At 49.6% G+C, this 15,824-nt stretch overlaps 2 protein-coding genes across 5 annotated transcripts in view; one reads left to right on the forward strand and one right to left on the reverse strand.

Annotated features, from left to right (window-relative positions):
- Positions 1 to 803: 803 nt before the first annotated feature.
- On the forward strand, positions 804 to 13,549 carry ADPGK (ADP dependent glucokinase). 2 transcript variants are annotated; one of them, XM_059857986.1, is made up of 7 exons: positions 804 to 1,074; positions 3,665 to 3,890; positions 5,171 to 5,233; positions 5,469 to 5,589; positions 5,919 to 6,115; positions 6,830 to 6,928; positions 7,404 to 13,549. In XM_059857986.1, exons 1-7 carry the CDS (start codon positions 860 to 862, stop codon positions 7,953 to 7,955), a joined length of 1,473 nt encoding a protein of 490 aa, XP_059713969.1. In that variant the 5' UTR covers positions 804 to 859; the 3' UTR covers positions 7,956 to 13,549. The 2 variants fall into 2 exon arrangements, with proteins under 2 accessions (XP_059713969.1, XP_059713970.1); XM_059857987.1 differs by having other exon boundaries at positions 7,407 to 13,549.
- The window catches only part of BBS4 (Bardet-Biedl syndrome 4), a 36,097-nt gene continuing 33,422 nt past the window's right edge, over positions 13,150 to 15,824 (reverse strand). For all 3 annotated transcript variants that reach the window (XM_059857983.1, XM_059857985.1, XM_059857984.1), the window contains one exon: positions 13,150 to 14,630. In XM_059857983.1, the coding sequence (XP_059713966.1) occupies positions 14,473 to 14,630 (158 nt within the window). In that variant the 3' untranslated portion in view covers positions 13,150 to 14,472. The remainder of the gene's footprint in view (positions 14,631 to 15,824) is intronic.

A 15,824-nucleotide genomic window follows, 5' to 3' on the forward strand; every position in this document is an offset into this window, starting at 1 on the left:
GTTCCCAGGCCTGCTCCCAGCTCGGTGCCCTCAGGGGTGTGGGCAGGTCTAATGAGGCCACCGCACCCGGAGGAAGGCACGGAAGAGGGCGAGACCAGGAACTTTTCCACAAAAAAAAATAGAGTTGGTTATTAGCTGGTTATTAGCTTCAGACAGTGACTGGGTTGATGGATGTGAGCCTTTAGAGAAACTTTGGTGTGAGGCAGGGCAGAGGAGTTGTGAGACTGCAGACACTGCGCTGTTGGGGCAGAGTGAAAATACAACAAAGACCCACAAAGGTGTTGGGAAACAAAGAAATAACGGCACCGTGAGGAGGAACCCCGAAGAGGGGATGGCGCAGCAGTACCGCGAAGATAGGAGGGTGCAGGCATCAGCTCAGCGCTACTGAAGGCCCCAGCACCGGGGCAGTGCTCACCGCGGGCTCCTCATCCCGGCTGCCTGGGGGCCCGGTTGCCTCGGCCCGGCCCCTTCCCAGAGGCCTCGGCCCAGCGGAACCGTGAGGGAGCCTCTATGCCCCCATCTCCCCTCACGACGCGCCGCCCGCTGCCGCCTACGCTATTCTCGTGTCGAGTTACGCAGGTGACGTAGCGGCATTGCTAGGCCGCACGCAAGTTTAGCAGAGGGAGCGCTATTCCCATACCGATTTGCGCAGGTGGCGCAACCGCATGGCCAGACCGCACGCAAGTTGCGCAGGAGGAGAGACGCGCCAGGATTCCCGAAGAGGTTTACGCCATCCGCCAGCCGGCGGGGGCGGGGCGCTACGGAGGCGGCGTAAGGAGGCCCCCGCCGGCGGCGCCCCGCCTCAGCCGCGGCGGCGGGGGAGGAGGAGGAGGAGCAGCAGCGGAGCGCGCCCGGCGCGATGTGGCAGCGGTCGGTGTGCGTGGGCCTGCTGGCCCTGGCGCTGGGCTACCTGTGCGTGCTGGGCCCCGAGCTGCCCCCCGCGGCCCTGCGGCAGCTCTCGGCCTCGCTGCTGGGGACGCTGCGCCGCGCCCGCTCGCTCGAGGCGCGCACGGTGGCGGCCTGGCAGGCGGCCATTGTCCGCCCTGCGCGCGGCTGGGCGCGCGTCGCCGTCGGGTAGGTGCGGGAGCGCGCGGGGAGCGCGCCTGGGCCGGGATGCGCGTCCCGGTGTCCACGTGTGCGGGTATGGAATGTGCGGGTAGGGATGCGCTGCGGCCCCGGCGTGCATGGGATGTATCCCGTACCTGGGATGTATCTGCGTCGCCCAGGTGAGACCTCACCTGCAGAGCTGCTTCCAGCTCTGGAGTCCCCAGCATCAGGACGTGGAGTTGCTGCAGCAAATCCAGAGGAGGCCACGGAGATGCTCTGAGGGCTGGAGCTAGGCTGGGAGAGCTGAGAGTGCCACCTGGACAAGGGAAGGCTCCAGTGAGATCTCAGAGCCCCTGCCAGGGCCTGAAGGGGTTCCAGGAGAGCTGGAGATGGACTGGGGACAAGGGATGGAGGGACAGGACAAGGGCAGTGGCTTCCCACAGCCAGACAAGATTAGGTGAGATATGGGGAAGGAATTCCTCCTTATAAGGGTGGTGAGACCCTGGCACAGGTGCCCAGAGCAGCTGTGGCTGCCCCTGGATCCCTGACAGTGTCCAAGGTGAGGTTGGATAGGGCTTGGAGCACCCTGGGCTAGTGGAAGGTGTCCCTGCCCGTGGCAGGGGATGGAGCCAGATGATCTTGAAGGTACCTTCCAACCCAAACCATTCCATGAAAAAGAACTGGATGTGAGTGCAGCACCTCCCACAGTGCTGCTCAGTCGGAGCTGGACATTGGCCGAGGGGATCAGTGATCCAGAACACTCCTGTGGTGGGGATTTAAGCCAGGCTCTGGCCCTGTTTCAGCCCTTCTCCAGAGATATTATTCCTAGCTTGATTGTCTGTAAAACAACTTTGTATACAGCCTGAGGGTTGGGGTTAGGGTCAGTTGGAGCTGCTGGTCCATCCAGCACAGGCTGGCAATAAACAGGTACCAGAGACAAGTTATAAAGTGGAGAAAGGAGTGAAGCCTTTCTTTGGGAAGAGGTAACAGTCCAGACACAGCTGGAGAGAGATAAGGAGGGAAGGGGCAGAGAAGGCAATGGATGTTGAGCTCAGGGAAATTCAACACTCTTTCTCTTTTTAAAGTGGGAAGAGAACAAGGGGAAAGTTCAGGAATGTTACATTGATCTTATATTTAGCGCTTGACTCACTTTCTTTTAAATATATGGACATGGCAGATAACTTGACTTTGACTGGAAGATTCATCCTTTGGATGTTGGAAGGAGTTATCCACTTCCATGGCTGTGTAGCTCTGTGTTAGCAGAGGAATATGGCTTAGTTTTATCCCCTTGGATCTGTAATGATTCATTAAAACATAAATATGGGGCAAAAATGCTGCTTGAATTTATGGTTTCTTTTCTCTGTGATGCTAGGGAATTTCTCTGTCCTTGGTGTAGCAGGTGGTGCACATCCAGAGGATTTCTGGGTTGGTTACCTCATGGAATGGAAAGCCTCAGGGTTTTTCATGTCCTTTATTTTGTGTGATGCGGGTTTTTTTGGTTTTTTGGGGTTTTTTTGCAGCCAAATCTGACTCCTGAGAGGTCACTGCCAAGGGAATGCTGAGTGCTGAGCACTCCTCACTGACAGGGAACAGGAACTGGCCCTTGGACTGTTGTGGGGGGAGATGTGGAGAAAGTCAGGGATCCAAGTTTGATAGATGGTCTGGATCCCTGTCAGGGAAGTGTGGGGCAGAGAAACAGAAATGACACTTGACAGCAGCTACAGATGTTTAAATTGCGTCTCTGTGCAGTTGCTGGTGTTATCTCAGGAAGTATTTCCTATTTGTTGTTATCAGTCTCATACCACAGAGTGAGACAAGAGCAAGTGTTTATAAATTGTCTTCTGGGGTTCTGGTTCCAGCCAGAAAGTCTCCTGTCCTGCAGTCTCAATTAGGCTGTGATTTAACCAATGAGACATGGGGACTGGGAGTCAGACTTGCCAAAAAGCCTGGATCTGCTGAAATGGTTCTTATCCCTCCCTTACAATTGCAGGATTTTTCTCCTGTTTCCACTGCATGCTATTTCTGTAAGGTTGGGATGATCCTTTGGAAACTGCCGTTTTCAAATATTTCAACTGACAAATTGCTCTCTTGACTTTTTGTAAACAGAGCCAGCCTGTGTGGGGAGTTGTGTGTGGGTTGGGTATTATTAGGAATAGTTGAAACTCCAGAGCCTGATCTAGCTGACTGAAACACTTTCAGTTTTGTTTTTAACGTGCAGTTTTGAATCACATTCACATTTTAAACCCAAAATACATGGGTATTAGAAGCTTTTAAAAGCTTCTAAGAATTTAAAATGCCAGTGTTACTATTCCTGTTCTTTTTAAGCAAGCCCAAGGCAGGAAATGAAGTAGAACCTGTATTGTAACATACTCAACCACATTTGGACCACACAGCTTTCCTTGTTTTCATGCAGCAGAAAGTTAGAAATCTCTCTCTGAGCACAGTAAAAGCCAGTCAAGCAGAGAAAGCTTTAGGAGAGAATTTCAGGAAATTCCTGTGCCTTTTTTCCCTTTGGCTGGTTGTTCTCCCCCTGCAGAGTCAGGGATGTGACCTCACTGCCCTCCCAGGTGCCCTGAGGTCTGCTTTTCCCAGGACGCCTTTTCTTTCTCTCTCCCAGCGTCAATGCCTGCGTGGACGTGGTTCTGTCTGGGGTGAAGCTGCTGGAGGCTCTGGGCCTGGAGCCCAGTGATGGGAAGAACCATGCAGTCCTGAACTCTGGGCAGGACCTGAAGGAGGCTTTTGCCCACTTCATGGAGAGAGGGGCGGCTGCCGAGCGCTTCTTCAGAGATGCCGAGGCCTTCCGGGACATTGCCCGCACAGCCTCGGAGCACCCCGCGGCACAGGTGGGTCTGCACCAGGAGAGGGCCTTGGGAATCCTCTTCCTTACTTCCTTGTCACTGCTGACTTTCATTCTCCCTCTAGAGAGCAAACCATTGAGGAAGAAGCTTGTGGTGTAGCTTGAGTTGTGGTAATGGTTTTCCCTGGGATTCTGTCCCCACTGCAAATGAGGGGGGGGTTAAAGGGTGTCTCCCCTGCTGACATTCCCAAACTGAAATGTCAAAGATATCTCCTGGGAGCCAGATGGGGCTGAGGATGTAAAAGAGGCTGGGAGGGAGGAGTTGCCTGATTTTTAGCTGTATGGCCTGTTTTCTGTGAGAGAAGCCAGGAGTGGTTTGGGTTGGAAGGGACCTCAGAGCCCATCCAGAGCCATTCACTGCCATGGGCAAGGACACCTTCCACTAGCCCAGGGTGCTCCAAGCCCTGTCCAGCCTCGCCTTGGGATCCAGGGGCAACCACAGCTTGTCTGGGCAACCTGTGCCAGAGCCTCACCACCTCAAAGGGAAGAATTCCTTCCCAATATCCCATCCATCCCTGCCCTTTGGCAGTGGGAAGCCATTCCCTGTGTCCTGTCCCTCCATCCCTTTTCTCCAGTCCCACTCCAGCTCTCCTGGAGCCCCTTCATGCCCTGGCAGGGGCTCTGGGGTTTCCCTGGAGCCTTCTCTTGTCCAGGTGAGCACCCCCAGCTCTCCCAGCCTGGCTCCAGAGCAGCCCTTGGATCTTCTCCATGGCCTCCTCTGAGCACCTGTGACCCTCAGGGCAACCCATATTCACTGCTTTTCAAGCTCAAATCAGAGTTTAACTGGAAAGTTTGACCTTTACTACTGAAGAAACTTCCACAGTTCCTTTCACTTCACATGGGCGCAGGCAGCAGTTTTCATCTCAACCTCAAACTGTAGGAAGAATTGCTGCAGTTTTTAAATGATTCCTTGTCAGCCTTGCTAAAAACCCACAGGGCTTCAGCCATAGAGAGGTTGCACAGGAGTAAGGGCTGTTTATGTGGTGAATGAGTTGGTTTTTACAGTGCTGTCAGTGTTGGGAATTAATTGATTTTTGCAGGGCTGTTACCTGAAGGTGAATATTAAGAATATAAAAATAAAGAATGCTCTGCTTGTTGAAAGAATTATAAGATCATTTTGCCTTCAGCCCCAATAACCTTTAGTAACTTGGATACTGCTGAACCTTGTTCTGAAAAGCCAAGATCTCCAGCCTGTGCTGAGGACTAAATGTGTTTAAAGGTCCCAAAGCAAGGAGATGCCCACACCCAGCTCTGTTTGTTTTACAGCTTTACGTGGGAGGAAATGCTGCTCTCATCGGGCAGAAGCTTGCAACAAACCCAGACCTGAAGGTACACACATGTTCCAAACATCTCAAGCCATTTGCTTGTGTTCTTTAATTTGCTTGTCTCATGTTACTTCTGTGTAGGTTTTGGGGATCTGGCAGTTATTTCTTAGGTTCTGCTGATGGAACAAGCTGATTTTTAAAAATTGAATTATTAACTTTTTAAAATCAATTGTGTAGGAGATGCTTAAATTTTGGCAAGAGATATAGCAAGAGAAACTTTGTTTTTCCTTGTTTTCTAGATCCTCCTTTGTGGCCCAGTTGGTCCCAAACTCCATGAACTGCTCAATGATAATGTGGTTGTGCCACCTGAATCCATGCAGGAAAGAGATGAATTCCATCTTATCTTGGAATATCAAGCAGGTACAACGGAGCAGGTGTTCAGTGGTACCCCGAACATCAGTAAGATCGGTGCACAGCCTGAGGGGTGTCATTCTGAACCTCCAGAAACACTAAAATGCTCCCTGAAAACAGAGATTTAACCACATTAAATCTGATGAAACTGGTAACCTTCTGTAATGAACCGTTGGTAACCCCTGGTGAAACTCAGGATAACCTTCATGTAATGAAGGTTAAAACAGTTCTAAAAGCTAAAATGGCTTTTCTTGCTGCTGATGGAACCCATTGAATTTGTGATCTTGCCCAGGAATGAACCAGTTCACACACACTTGGTCCTGTTTGCTCCACCCCAGGTGAACAGTGGGGCCGAGTGAGGGCACCCGCTGCCAACCGCTTCATCTTCTCCCACGACCTGTCCAACGGCGCCCTGAACATGCTGGAAGTGTTTGTGTCCAGCCTGGATGAGTTCCAGCCTGACCTGGTGGTGCTTTCAGGACTTCACATGATGGAAGGGCAGAGCAAGGAGATGCGGCAGAGGCGGCTCATGGAGGTGAGACACTGAATCCCTGGAGCTCCTTCAGTTCCCCTCCAAGTGTTTCATGGCAAGGCCTTGTTTTCCCAGGTTTGAAGGTGCAGGAGGGCTGTGCCTCCAGAGCTCCCACAGATCTCAGTACTGAATGCCACAAGGAGAGTGGGAGCTGCAGAAATGGCTGAAGTCTAATCATGTAACACTGACTTTTCTTAGATTCCGTGGCTTGTCTAGGGAAAAGAGGGGCTGGTTGCCTGGCTGGAGGGTGTTGACCTGGTTACTGGGCTTATCTAGCAGCTAAACCAGGTTTTTTTTTATGCTGGACACTCAGATGATCTGGGTTACAGTCAACATCTGCATTTCTTAAAGAGCATCTGTCTTGTGCCACCTGTTTTACAGCTGAGGGCTTGTCCTGATGCAAGGCATTGGCATGTTTCATGTGCTAGGATCAGCTTTTCTGCAGCTGATTTGTGAGGGTTTTGGAAGTAATCCATTAGAAAGGTTCTGAACTGGGAGCTGATTAAGGTTAGACACAGTTTTCCTGCCCTCAGATTCAGCAAAGTAGAAGTTGTTTTATTTCCTCTCCTTAGCAGTACATACACAGACATCCCATTGAAATGTTTATATCCACACACAGGGAGATTAAAGGATGTGTATCTTGAGTCACAACCCTTTTTCTTCTTCTGTCCCTTAATAAATATGTGTTCTAAGGTTGTTTTTTCTTTTTTCTTGTAGGCTGTGGCCTCCATCTCTGATATCCCAACCGACATTCCCATACACCTGGAGCTGGCCAGTATGACTGATCAGGATTTTATGAGCAACATTGTGCATCAGGTAAGGAAAATGAAAGGGCGTGCTCTTTTCAGTTCAGTATCACAGTGCACACACTAGGGAATGAGTATAGAAATCAAACCTCAACATTTGGACTATACATTGGAAGATGAATTGAGGAATGAATTTGAGCTGAGTTATAATTTTAAAATATCCTTTGATTTCTTTGCAGAATTTCTTTCCTGGTGGTTGCTTGTTTAGCTTGACACAGCTCTGATCTCAGTGTTATGTTTTATGTGGAGCTGATGTGTTGTTACTCTTTACTGTCCAAGTGTGTGTCTGGAAAATTAATTGCACCAAATGGAATATTTTCTTGGCTAAGTAATTCTTGCCAACTTGTGGAAGTGCAGTGACTGGGAAACTGGGTGCTGCTTCTGCTGAGCCAGCAACAGGGTACTACAAAAACCCCAGCCTGGGGAGGAGTCCCAGGTGTGACTCGGCTCCTGAAGGCAAACCCGCCGTTCCCTGTTTCTGTTAGCAGGTCTTTCCCCTGGTGAACTCCATCGGGCTGAATGAGCAGGAGCTGCTGTTCCTCACCCAGTCTGCCTCTGGTCCCCACGCCTCCCTGGCCTCCTGGAGCGGCATTCCTGACGTGGGGGTGGTCAGCGACATCCTCTTCTGGATCCTGAAGGAGCACGGCAGGACGGCGGAGCGGGCCTCGGACCTCACCCGGATCCACTTCCACACACTGGCCTACCACATCCTGGTCACCGTGGACGGCCACTGGGGCAACCAGGTGGCGGCGGTGGCAGCTGGGGCCAGGGCTGCCGGCACCCAGGCCTGTGCCACCGACACCATCGACACCAGCAAGGTCTTCCTCAAAGCTCCCCTGGAGTTCGTCACCTCCCACACGGAGGCACCGTCCAAAATCTCCCTCAATCCAGACGAGCCCGTGGTGCAGTGGCACAGGGAAGGCATCTCCTTCCACTTCACCCCCGTGCTGGTGTGCAAGGATCCCGTGCGGACCGTGGGGCTCGGGGATGCCATTTCAGCCGAGGGACTGCTCTACTCCGAAGTGTATCCTCAGTAGCAAACCAGGACCCTCCTTCTTCTCCAGCACTGCATGGGGTCTGAGACCCGTGGATTGGGATTTGAAGCAGTGGTGGTATAGGAACAGAACCAGGGTGTGGTGTGTTTTCTGGGTAAAACTGAAAAAGAGCCAAAGAATAATTCCAGGTATAAACTGTCAGCTACATTCCAGTCACTCGGCAGTGACTCGAGCGCTTCACGTGCAGGTCAGGTGCAAATGTTTTAATATTTAATGTGAAAAATGGCTTTGTCTTAAGGGGTAGGGACACAAAGACCAAAATCCCTGGCTGGCAAAGTTAGCTGTTCATAGCTCAGAATGGATCTTTGGTAGTGCTGCAACGTGCAGCAGCAGGAGAATTTACTGCCCCTGGATCCCAGGGAGAGCACAGCAGTGCCCAGCGCTGCCTTGCCTCGGGTAAATTCAAAATAAAAGGCTTGTGGGTTATCTCCTCCCAGCACTTAGCAAACCTTCCTAGGGGTGAGGATGGAATTATTGCCTGGTGCAATCACCTCTCTGTGTGCCCAGCCCCAGAGGGAGCCACGGTCCCAAAATGTGACACAGACTGAACCTACTCCAGGCTGCACAGGTGATTCTGGGTATCTGTGACTAAGGGTGTTCAACTGAGCCCCAGCAGCCTGTGCTTAATTTTTAGGAAACAAGGAGTGAAGATAATCAGGTTTTCTGTTTGGGGGACAGCTCTGTTTCCCTGCTAGGGAACCCTCAAATCATTCCCCGTGTTTGCTGTACACTAAATACTCTGCTAATGGTGTGTTACAGAAAAGCTCTTGAGTGCTGGAGATTAATTTTTGGTTGTTTGAGAATGGTTGTGCCAAATTCTTCAGTCTCCCTGCCCTCTATTAGGAGAGGTTAATATATCAGGGAGGGTCCCTCTGGAAGCTCAAAAGCTGCAACAGTGTTTTCCAGGTAAGGCTGAAGTGAGCTGGCCTTTTTAGGGTTTGATGTTGGGGGGTTTTTTTTGACTAGGTCACTGATAGTATCTTTGCTCTGACCTTTGAAATTAAAAAAGCAGAATCATGTCTCCTTGTTAAATACTTTGCTTCTATTTTTTTACCTTTTCACAGTCACACACTAAGAACTGTAGAGCACCAGCATGGTTTTCTCTCTTCCCAGCATGGTTTTGTCTCTGGCCACTTCAGGAACCTGGAGTGTGTTTGCACAGCTCTCAAGCCAGTTTTCAGTAGAACTGGGTTAAGTGCAATGAGCATGTCTGGGCAAGGCAAGCCTGTGCCTTACCAGAGCTTGGCAGAGGTTGTTCCAGGTCAGTCTTTGCACCTGAATGGAGGCAGGAGAGTCTGTGTCACTCAGGGTGGAGTGATCTGTTGCAATAACACTGTCAGGCTGCTGTCAGTGATGTTCTCTGTTGGGAAGAGCCATCCTGGCTGCTCTGCAAGGATGCAAATTGGCAGCTGTTGTACTTGCACTGACTCAGCACACAGTGCTGTCTGTCATGTGTATCCAGCCTTCCCCCTGAGCAGTGTTCTGTGTTGTACAGAGCAGAGTACAGTCAGTGCTGTGTTTTCCTGCAGCTCAGCCCACCTTGAGCTTCCCTTGAGTGTCAGCATTTTATCCAGGTGCAGGATCTTCTTAAGACTGGAAGCATTTCTGCCCAGATTATTTTTTTATGATGATGATTATTAGTACTATTATTATTATAATTGATAAACTGTAGCACAGGAGTTGGAGTTCTGGTTTAGTCTTCCAAAACTGAAAATAAATGAAAATAACCTCTCTTTTTGGCTCACTTAGAGGTCCAAGGCCATTAGCAAGGCTGTTTTTGCAGCCTGGGATGGTGGCCTTTTGGCACTCCATTCCTAGGGCCACCAAAGGCCATGGATCTGCCAGCTGGAAATTGATCCTTGGCTTATACTCTGGATTCTGGACCTGGAAACAAAACTAAATACACACAAGCTGTCACCAGCAATGGCCCTGCTGCTGTATTTCACTTTTTTCTTGCTAAAACACTTCCAGGATGTGAGGCTGATGGGAGTGACATCCCTTAGGGCCACCTAAAAACACGTGACTGCATGTACAACCTTGTCCCAGGGTTAGCTGTGCTTGCACTGAACAGGCTAAAATTAGCTTTTTTAATCTGAGTCAGTAACTGCTGTAAAGAATCATTAAAAAGGAGCTTACTCCTTAGGAATCATCTGGGCCAAAAAGCTAAAGTGATATCATTATTGTTAGCTCCTTCTTCCTGCTGCTCCTCACAGATGAACATTTCTGCTGCAGCCCATTCTGGGTGTGCTGGGAACACCTGGCATGGGCAGTCCCAGCTCTAATCCCAGCAGCTGGGGATGGCCAGGCTGCTGCTCTACCCAAATCTGTTTTATCAGGCACACCGAGCTCATCTGCACCCAAAGTCACTTCCCAAGGAGAATCCTTAACCACCATGACCTGTTCATCAGCTGTGCCAGTGGGATCCCTGATTAAGTTGTGGAACAATCTATATGGTAATAAATCTGAATTGAATGGAGGGGCCCAGCAGCCTTGGCTTTGTTTCACACGCTGTGAACATGATGTGCTTAACTTCCTTCTGCCTTCCCAAATTAATGACAGGGAGACAGAGCTGCTGAAATGCTTCCCCTGTACTTGTAGGCTGCACAGCTACACTAGTGACAACAAAGAAAAGCTGCTTCAACAGCTGCAGAAATACCAAAGCTTTAAAACCAGGCTTGAGCTGACCCTGTTCCCCCTCATCCTCTGTCTCTACAAATTCTGTTTGTTCTCCTGTGTTACTTGTACCTTGAAATCCACAGTGATGGATGACTCAGACCTCAGCCAGCCTCACTCCTGGAGCAGGGTTTGCAATGGAAATGTTTATTCACACAGATTCTGCTGGAGATGCAGCAGCAGAGCTCAGCACTGTGACAGCTCTCCACGGTAAAACCTGTGCACTTTGCTATTTTCACCTGTGTGTTCCTGTAGCCACCTTGGCTTGGGTTTACTTTGCCTTATCCATGATCCAAAATTAGCATTAGTCCCATGTTTTCTGTGTATGGCACTTACTGAGGGTCAAGTGCTGGATTATTTGGGAGGTGTGAATCACAGGAGCCTGGCACAGTCTCAAAGGACACATTCCTTCTCCACTGTGCCCTTGGTGCTGTGCCATGGAAGAGCCAATCCGAAATCCAATTCTTGCCAGTTTAAAGGCTCTTTATCTCTGTTCCTCTCCAGGGGAGTTTCTCAGCATTTCTAAGAATTACTTGATTTTCTTTTGTTTCCTGGTTATCTCCTGTTGGGATGTGTGAGATCCAGTCAAGTCTGACCTCCTTTCCCAAGTTCATTTACAGAACTGGTGCTGAAATGTTCTTCCTCAGCCTTTAGCAAAGACCTCATTAACTGCTTTGTGCTGGATATTTTAGAGCTCAGCTCAACTCATTAGCCACTGGAATCCAAAGCCTGGAGAGCAGCAGAGCACTAAATCCATTCCAAAACCCAATGGAAAACCATCAGCAGTTGTGCTTGGGTTCTTTTTTCACTATTTATTCTGTAATGATACACTGAGTTATCAGGGTTTGTGTGCCACAGGGTGACTCTTCCAGCCATGTCCTGAGCAAAGAGTTTAATAATGGGAGAGTTCTGTGAAATGGTGCAAGAGAACTCCATTTCCAGTTATCCTAAAATGTTGGTTGGGGATTCTTCTGGAGCTTGCAGCTTAGGTGAAAGCTGAGGGTTGTGAGTGAGTGAACAGCTGAAGTGTCTCTGTGCCAGTATTGTCTCTGCAATCTGTTCCAGAGCAGCCCTGGCACAGACTTGTGTCACACAATTGCTGCCTTGCTATTCCTGGGCTAAGGAACCTCAGAGTGTTGGGAAGACCAGGAGAAAAGCAGAGGAAAATACTGGGTCTGAGTAACCTTGGCAGTAAACTTGGATCTCAGAGCCAGGAATGCTGCTGGTTCTACCTCTTGGAGATGTGGGATGAAATTCTCCTTTTTCACTCTGGAGCAGTTCCTTGTGTGGTATCTCAGCTGGATCCAGGCGTAATTCTCAGGGAGTCACTGATCCAGACTGGTGGGAGGATGTTCCCTCAGGAAAGGAAAGGTGCAGGTTGCAAAGAGCACATGGCCTCCTGTGCCAGGAGCTCTGTTCCCAACAGCCTGGGATCAGCCTGTGCTCAGCAGATCTCATAGCAGCTGAGGAACACAAATGATGGCAGGAATTATCCCATTAAAATGCAAGGGGAGGCAATGGAAAAAAAACCTCCCCTGTGAATTTCTCAGGAAAGCTGCCCCTCAGTGCAGACTGGGTCAAACTGGGTTCAAATCTCACCTGTGTCTTCCATTAAAAACAGTTTTTGGAGCAGTGTGGTTTGAGGGAGTGGTAAAGCTTTCCTTGCAGCAGAACTGGGTTTTCTCTTCTAGAAAAGTCTTGGCAGATGGAGTACTTGTTATAACATGGGCTCTTTTTGAATGCATTTATGTGTGGAGCTTATTATTTTAGTAAAGCTTTCCCCCATTCAGCACTGAGGCTTGTCTGTCTCTGCAGAAGAGGCTTTGCCAACTGAAACCCACTCCCCAACTGGGAAATCTAAATTCTGAACAGCTTTAAGGCCCCCACATCCTCCTTGCTCAGTCATAACTAAGCAAACAAGTGCAGGAGCACAGCATGTAGCCACTAATACTGCCTGTACCATAAATCAGCAGCCAGTTGTCTCAGGGACCTCAACACCACATTTTTTGGGTTGAACACATGTTGCTGGATAGACACATCATTACTCTTGGCTGGAAAAAGGTCTTTCCACCCAGGCATTGATGTTTGAATGACTTTTGTTTTGTTTCCTGTGCAGAAGCCAAGATGCAAAGTAGCTTGTGAGCTCTGCTTTACCCTGTTCATCACAGACCTTTCCCTAAAAAGGGGAAGAAAAGTCCTAAAGCAGATGGTTTCTGCTTCCCTCCAAATTAAGCTCATGATTATTTTCAGTTAAGGGGGGGAAAAGAGGGGATTAGAATTATGCCTGATGCCAGAAACAGGTTTTGGAACATAAGGTGTGATTTCCAAAATCCCTAAATGCCTCAGTGCAGTCCTGCTGAAGAGTCCCTTGCTTAATTCCAGCTGAAAGGGCAGTCCAGCCTCATTACCATTAGCACAAAAATGCTCTCCAGAATGGTCCCAGGAATTCACTGCATGCAAATGCCACCATCACCATGCCCAGGGGAGGAAAGGGGACAGGACAGGAATTGCAGCTCTATTTATTATCCAACTGGAATTACATATTTAAAAATGCTCCCCTAGACATGAAGCTCCCAGGAAGAAAGAAGGTGTTACTGCTTCATTTCATAGAAGAATTGGTTCACTGTTGCATAAGCTTTTCACAAAATATCTATTTAAAATAAATCCCTCCACAGTACCTCCAAGTGCAGTATGTGCTCCCTGTGTGACACTTATCCCACCAAAGCATCATAGGACAAAAATCTGCCTTGAATTCAAGTTTTGGGGCTGAAGTGAAGAATTCACAGCCCCTGCCCACCCCTGCTCTTCAATCCTGACCTCTTCTTCCCAGGCACTCTATTAGGCTGCAGGGACTTTCAGTGTAAGAAGTTAAATGTAAATAAAAATCTCTGCTCTGTACCTGACTGACACTGTTTCTTGTCTGGTTTGTTTCAAATTGCCAGTGCTCTGCAAAAAAATTCTGTTTAACTCCTGGCAGGAGGGAATCCTTCCTAACAGAAGTGCTGCCCTGGGGCTGAACTGATACAAAACCCAGCAGAGAGGACACCTGAGAGGAAAAAAAAAAGCCACATTTAAGATAAGCAGTCAGTTTGGGCTACCAGAACCCAGGGGAAAGTGAGGGGTCCTACTCTGAAGTTCAGTGTTCTCCAGGGAGCAGGAGAGCACTGCAGCTCCTGGCTGGGCTCTAAAGATGCATTAATGCCTTTTGGATAAGAGCAACAAACCACAAAGCACAGCTGAAAGCTGGGATGTACCCAGAGCCCTGCTCATGCTGCTGTACACTGCTGCCTCCAAGATGTTTCCATGACTAACCTTCCTCTCCTGGGCTGGTAATTATGGAGGGATACAGTCCAACAGTGCAGAACTAAAAGGAGAAAATACATTGTCAAACAGCTGGGGAGCTTCAGCAGCAAACACAGAGCCCTGAAGCTTCTGTTTACTGGTTCTTTATACAAACTCAGCTGCTCATCATTCCACTGCAAGGGTTTGATTCTCCTCACCATCCAGGATCCTAAATCACTACTGCTGGCTTTGCTAAAGGTCCTTCTGGAGGACTCACACCCAACCTGTGGAGAGCTGGACCCTCCAGTTGTGTAGTGAATTGTGACTGCATTAAGAGGAACTACACAGAAACCTCTGCTCACTGCAGTGACTCCTTGGAACAAGGCAGAGCCACAAGCTGAAATCACTGACAGAAAACAGCCCCATCCAGACTGACTGACAGTGGGGAGAAGCCACCATGGGGCAGGGTGGGGCAGGTCCCTTTCCCCCAGTCCCAGGCAGCCCTGGAGAGGCTCCTGCACAGCCTGTGCTGCCCAGAGCTGCCCTACTCTGCTGCCTCCTGGCTCTGGTGCTTCTCCTTCCCCTGCTCCTCATCCCCTGTGGGAGCTGAGTTCTCCTCAGGGCTCGTTTCTGAGTCCTGCTCCTGTTCTGGTTCCAGAGGCAGGGAGGGAGGCTTTTTTGGCAGAGCTGGTGTTGCAGCACCTGGGGAGAGAACACAGTTAAGGTTACTCTGTGCCTAAGTGTGTGTTGTCTGCTCTTTAGGTCCTTCCCAGCAGCAGAGGTGCAAAACAATCACAGCTTTTAATTACCCTCAGATTCCTTCTGCCTAACACTGGTTTATTGACACTGAGTTATCCAGACCTTCCAGTGCCTGAAGTCCTGCTGAAAGGAAGCTCAGGTACAGTCAGAATTCAGTACAAATGTAGGAATTAACTCATACTCTGGAAGGGAAAACATTTTCTAGAATCACAAATCTCAGAATGGTTTGTGTTGAACAGGACCTTAAAGTCCAACTCATTCCACCCCCTGCCATGGGCAAGGACACCTTCCACTGTCCCAGGGTGCTCCAAGCCCTGTCCAGCCTGGCTTGGGACACTGCCAGGGATCCAGGGGCAGCCACAGCTGCTCTGGGCACCCTGTGCCAGGGTCTCCCCACCTCCACAGCCGGGAAGTGGCACTTCCAGTTCCACTGAAGCTGGTTTATGCTCAAGCTGGAGTCCCAACCAAAGTGCTGTTTTCACTTCACAGCTTCAGCAAATATGGGGAGAGTTTCCAGGCAGCTAAAGTAGCAACTTACAGAATTAAATCACAACAGGACACAAGTTGTTTCTACATTTACATTTAAGGTGCCAGCTGATGTTATGAACCAGCTCCCTTCTCTGATCTGGATAATGAAGTCCTTCAGGTATGCCCTAAAGCCTTGGTGTGTTTTATTTTTCAGATTTTCTGGCTAAGTCTTCCCTGCATGGAAAGTTTATTCCATGTGTGAAAAATGGAACAGGTCCTTGGGGATGCCAAAGAAAGGCCTGGATTACACAACCACTCTCCTGGTTCAGTCCACAGGCAACAAGACTGAGAGTGACGGAAAATCACCACCATGAGCAACATCTCCAGTGCATTCCTTCTTGGAACCTGAGGGGTGAGAGGAGGTCAGCCTTGGAATGGCTCAGGAGATGCTCCTACCCAGCCCCAGCACATGCAGTGATGGGCTGAGCCTCCAAAGGCTCATGCCACCTCCTGAGAACCCTCAGTCCCACCAAATCCAGCAACACCTGCGAGGATGGGTGGCTTTGGAGCAATCCAGCTGCAGTTATTGTTGTCAGAGAATGGATAAAAGTACTTTGGAAAATTGTCCATCTTTTCCCTTCTCTGCAGCAGCCTGTCTGTGCATGGCAG

Source organism: Haemorhous mexicanus, chromosome 13 (assembly GCF_027477595.1).
Source record: "Haemorhous mexicanus isolate bHaeMex1 chromosome 13, bHaeMex1.pri, whole genome shotgun sequence".
Taxonomy (NCBI): Eukaryota; Metazoa; Chordata; class Aves; order Passeriformes; family Fringillidae; genus Haemorhous; species Haemorhous mexicanus.